This window comes from Oncorhynchus keta, chromosome 27 (assembly GCF_023373465.1).
Source record: "Oncorhynchus keta strain PuntledgeMale-10-30-2019 chromosome 27, Oket_V2, whole genome shotgun sequence".
NCBI lineage: Eukaryota > Metazoa > Chordata > Actinopteri > Salmoniformes > Salmonidae > Oncorhynchus > Oncorhynchus keta.
Window position 1 is genome coordinate 28,895,427 of NC_068447.1, and position 4,989 is coordinate 28,900,415.

Below are 4,989 nucleotides of genomic sequence, written 5' to 3' on the forward strand. Positions count from 1 at the left end.
ACCACTTAGTGGAAAAAATATCAGAATTGGGCTGCCTGTGTAAATGCAGCCAAAGAGGTACACATTTTATTTTTGCCCTTGCACTGACACACCTGACTCTAATCAAAGGTTTTAAATGCTTTAAAAGGCTTTTTCAATTAAAGGCCCAATGGACAAAAGTAGCTTTTTAGCAAAAAAAACATTTCTCAAGCGAGAGTTTAGCTAGTTCTGTCTGGGAGTGGTCTAAGTGGGGAGGGGAAAACTGAAAACTGCCTGTTATTGGCAGAGAGGTTTGTTAATGGTCTATTAACCAATTTAAAGCACAGTGATGTGACTATGGGAAACCGGACATGAAACTCCCACCCATGCAAACCTGCTGATTAGAAGGTCCTGTGTAGATTGTATTTTATACCAGCAACTATCAGGAAATAACACAGAATATTATTTTTAACACTTTTACAGTGTTAGGTTCATCTGCTGTTGTCCATGTGATATATAAAATGAATTTTGACTAACCTGGGCCTTTAAGTGTGTTGGTTCTTTCTATTTTACGGATGAAGAGATTATTTGACAGAGAACAGACAGATATTGTAAGTTTGAATGACAGTGTCAGATAATCACTAATCACTGGCTCACTGTAACAGAACCAAAACAAGCCAACTCAGTCAGGACAGACCCATAAAGTTGAGAGCTGCCCCGGTGCCAGGCAGCGGTTATGATTTCAACAGACTTTTCACAGAAACAGGAATGAAGGGTTAACCGCACATGACTAACAATTTTTCTCAAAAACCGTCCGGTCGCTTAGTTCCAGGAGCCCCAAGACGAAAAAGGGGAAAGGAGGCAGATGAGGGAGGAGGAAGACGAGTACGTTTTGTAATACACTTTCACTTCCCATGGTGGAGGTCTATTCTATTTCGATCCCCTCTGTTGCTTTTTTTGCTTTATTCCTCTGGGGCAGGGGCTCTCACTCATGCAGAGATGAGCCCAAAAACACACCAAAACATGGTTGAATGTCAATGTAACGTCAACGCAATGTTAGCTTTGAGTGTAGCCTGTCTTGATAGTTGTTGTTGGGAGCCCCTGGCCTGCTGTATTCCTTTTCCTCCATGGTTCTGTGGTGGGGCTCTGGAGGCCTGGTTGGGCCTTGTTTTTCACAGGAACAGGTGTCACCCCAACTGCCCACAACCAGCGGTGAGAGAGGGTTGGAACTACGCAGAGACAATGAGACCACTGTGGCAACATCAGGCACATGTGTATGCACTGACTGTACAGGCACACATCGACACAGGTATCCAAGCACAGTGCTGCAATGCTTTGACAGAGAACTGACAGATGTAGGCTACTTTGTTGTGTGTCCTATGCCCCCCTCTCATGCACAAACCATAGAACTACATAGCATCATAGTGAATATAGAAACTCAGTTCATTTTAGATGCTATTTTTTATTAATCCCATTCCCTTTACGTATTCTTAATTTGTTAACTGGTAGAGGTGAGAGACTAGGGAGGAGAGGCAGTCATTTAAATGGTGTTTCAAAGCAACTCGTTGTAGCATCCCACACATCCGTTTTACAGGCTACATGGGCCGGACTCTAGTCTTCTCTGACCTACTGGCTGCTAGGGTCAGTTATTGAGCAATAAGCATGACTTTTACTTCAACACAAGCTGTGATGTTCTGTAGATAAGCCCATAATAACGGAACTTCAACTTAGTTGACTGGCCAAAGCACAAGGTAACTGGCAGGCATTCGTTTGAGATAAACTGTAATAAAGCTGTGATGTATTTTGGTGTATACAAGAAATGAGGACATGTGTGACACATATCTGGTATCTTTCATTGATGGTGAGCTCTAATGGTGACAGTAGTCTTTATTGTCAAATTTAAGGGCAATCTCATTTTCTGAACAATCTCAATATGCAGCCCATCACTAACAATACACAAAAAACTTTATATATATTTTGTTTGGGGGGGGGGGTTAGATTTCCTGTCCCAGGGCTTATACACCCAGGCCCCTTCATTTGACACAAACATAGCCATTTGGTCACACAGTGCCCATTCTCCTGTCTGTACCAAGTCAACGATATGCCCAACCCAAAAACACTGCATCCACCAGTGTGGTTCTAAAGCCTACAGCCTTTGACACAACATCAGAGGCTTTTGGATCAAGTCGTGAATTAACCCTGCAGTTCTGGTTGAAGTAGTGTAGGGATTTACCCAGATTGTTTTCTTTCTCCTCATACAGCTAGGATACATACACTGATATATGAAATACAATGTTTCCTTTAATATCTGGGGAATGACATGCACTGTACATACACATGTAGTATGGTATGGGCATACAGCAAGATCAATACACTCTTAGAAAAAGGGTTCCAGATGGGTTCTTTGGCTGTCCTCATAGGAAAACCATTTTTGGTTGCAGGAATATCTCTTTATGGTTCCAGGTAGAATCATTTTGGGTTCCATGTAAAACTCTCTGTAAAGGGTTTTACATGGAACCCAAAGGAGTTCTTCCTGAAACCAAAAATTATTAGTCAAAGGGTTCTCCTATGGGGACAGCTGAAGAACCCTTTTAGGTTCTAGATAGCACCTTTGTTTTTAAGATTTCTTTTTAAATGTACCTTGTATGTTCTGTGATGTATTTCACCTGGGGGAGCAGAAATAGTGGGTCAATATACTAGGTCATAAAATGCCATTGATCCAACATTATGTTGGGTGGTTTGTGATTGGGCTGTAATGGGATCTTATGTTTTACATATTGTGTTGTCAAAGTAGGCCGTTCATCTAATCTATTGGATGTTATGAGCTATTATCAAAATTGTAACAGTCTGGAAGTATTTTGGGTTAAGGTATCCTATTTAGGTAAACTTAGCATCTAGACGGTTGTGTTATCCATTAATTACTATATGATATACTATACAGCTGACATGTTCAGTATGTAGCTTTCAAAATGATATGCATGGCCTGGTGAATGAAGAATAGGAATAGGTACAATCTTGCATTTATGGACTCTTGAGTAAAATCAGGCATATTGGATGTGTGTGGTCTCTCTTATTTTGATGTGTGAAAATGTTTTTAGCAGAATTGTTTTTGTGTTTTGCTTCATTGACTACAAGATTGGATGGAGCCACAAAATGCCACTGACTGTTGAGAGAACTAAAACAGTTTAACTGACAATCTTTCTAAAACAAACAAAGATCAGGTGGAGTCTCACTCTAAGCAGAATATTGTCTTATAATGAAAACAATAGTGGGCTAGGATGATTTGGCTGTCTAAAAGACTCTGTCTCCAGAACACTTATAGCTGCAGCATGGGTTTGAATCCAGCACTGCTATTTCAACACTCTCCCCTATCCATGTCTTTCATATCAAATAAACATAAAATATGTGAGGACTATGCCTACAATAATAACAATAATTATAATTATTATGAATAAATTAATTCATAGGTTTACTTAATTCCGTTATACATAGTATTTTTTATTATTATTATACCAATACAATAGGTTATCCAGTTATGACAATCTGGGTAGTGAAAATATAAAATATAAATTCAAATTTGATTGAAATTATAGCTCGTATTTTACAATGTAGCCTACCAATCATGTGCTGGCTCAAACCCCTGCATTTCATACGAAATAGGTTTTCGTTACAATGGGTCAAAGAAAACGTGGGGGGAAAAGCACACATGAATTCTTCATGTCCAGATCCATCAAACGAAAGAAACAGTGCCAAAAGCTCAATTTAGTCCGGCATGGGACAGTCGGGCAGCCCCGCTTTGTGCGTTTCTGCTTCTGGAACTGCACTTCCTGGATTTTAGCCAGCCATTCCGCGCACACATGTCCCATCGACGATACATGGTTTGTGGGTGTGTGGTATCTAGTGGAGAAGAACAAGAGCCTGTACATAATACCTACTATTCGCACACATGTATACTTTATCAATTTAAAATTTTATCTAGGAGAGACATCGATGCGCTTTGATTTGCCTTACAGGAGATGGTTCGGGACGGCGGCATTCAAGTTCTATTCAAACAGGTGGAATACAGTAGGTGTCGGGTGGAGTTGGGAGGAGGAAGGTATATCATGACAGCACGGGCTGCTGTCTATCCTTCTAATTAGTAGCGGACCTGTGCAATATATGGACTCTGTCTTATTATATAGCCTTATTTATGTAAAATATTCTACCACGTTTGATTGTCTACTCCGGGACAGTAAAATTGTGATATTCAAACGGCGAATCTTTATTAGCTGGAAGACCATTGACACACAGGTGGGAGATACCCGTTTCTTAGGACGGCCCCTCTTTCAGTTCCTCAGAGCAGGATATGAGCTACTGACATTTGTTATTACCCTTTGGGACAGGAGTCGAACGTTTTCTGCTAACAGGTGTGAGAGAGAGCACACCAATCTTCATAGCCTGATACGGAATCCTTCCTCATTGTTCGCAGGAATATCAATCTAAGTCATATGTTGATCACTTTCTAGCCAAGAGAGATACATTTAACGGTTATTTGAAACATACATCGAATAAAACAGTGTATTATTAGTGTTTGGAAAGACCCCGTCCTCCTATTTAAAAAGACACGGGACATCAGAGAGAAACCATGTCAATGAAAAAACCCAGCTTGAATTTACCCAAAATGAGCAGAAACCCGGTGGTGTTGGAAGGAGAGATGTTCGGCGAATTTCAGGACTGGTGTCTCCGTACTTACGGGGACTCGGGTAAAACAAAGACAGTCACCCGGCGAAAATACAATAAGATTCTCCAGACCCTTTTACACACCGACGACTCCGACGCGGTCTACATCGAGAGCAACCACATCAACGCCAAATTCAAATTCTGGGTGAAATCCAAAGGGTTCCAGGTCGGGACCATTCAAGGGGACCTGAACAAGAATGGAGCCACTGACATACCTGTCCTGTACGTTCCCATCAAGGTGACGGTTAGTAAATGTTCGTCTTTCATTGCTCTGCGCGTAAATGTGTGTGTGGTCTATGATGCCCATATTTG

General features: G+C 41.0%; 1 protein-coding gene across 2 annotated transcripts in view; it reads left to right on the forward strand.

Annotated features, from left to right (window-relative positions):
• The first annotated feature begins 4,347 nt into the window (after nucleotides 1-4,347).
• LOC118374624 (nucleolar protein 4-like) overlaps nucleotides 4,348-4,989 on the forward strand; it is a 154,861-nt gene continuing 154,219 nt past the window's right edge. The window contains exon 1 of one of the 2 annotated variants that reach the window (XM_052482104.1): nucleotides 4,348-4,921. In XM_052482104.1, coding sequence (XP_052338064.1) covers nucleotides 4,583-4,921 — 339 coding nt within the window. In that variant the 5' untranslated portion in view covers nucleotides 4,348-4,582. The remainder of the gene's footprint in view (nucleotides 4,922-4,989) is intronic. The other variant, XM_052482103.1, reaches the window with a different exon arrangement.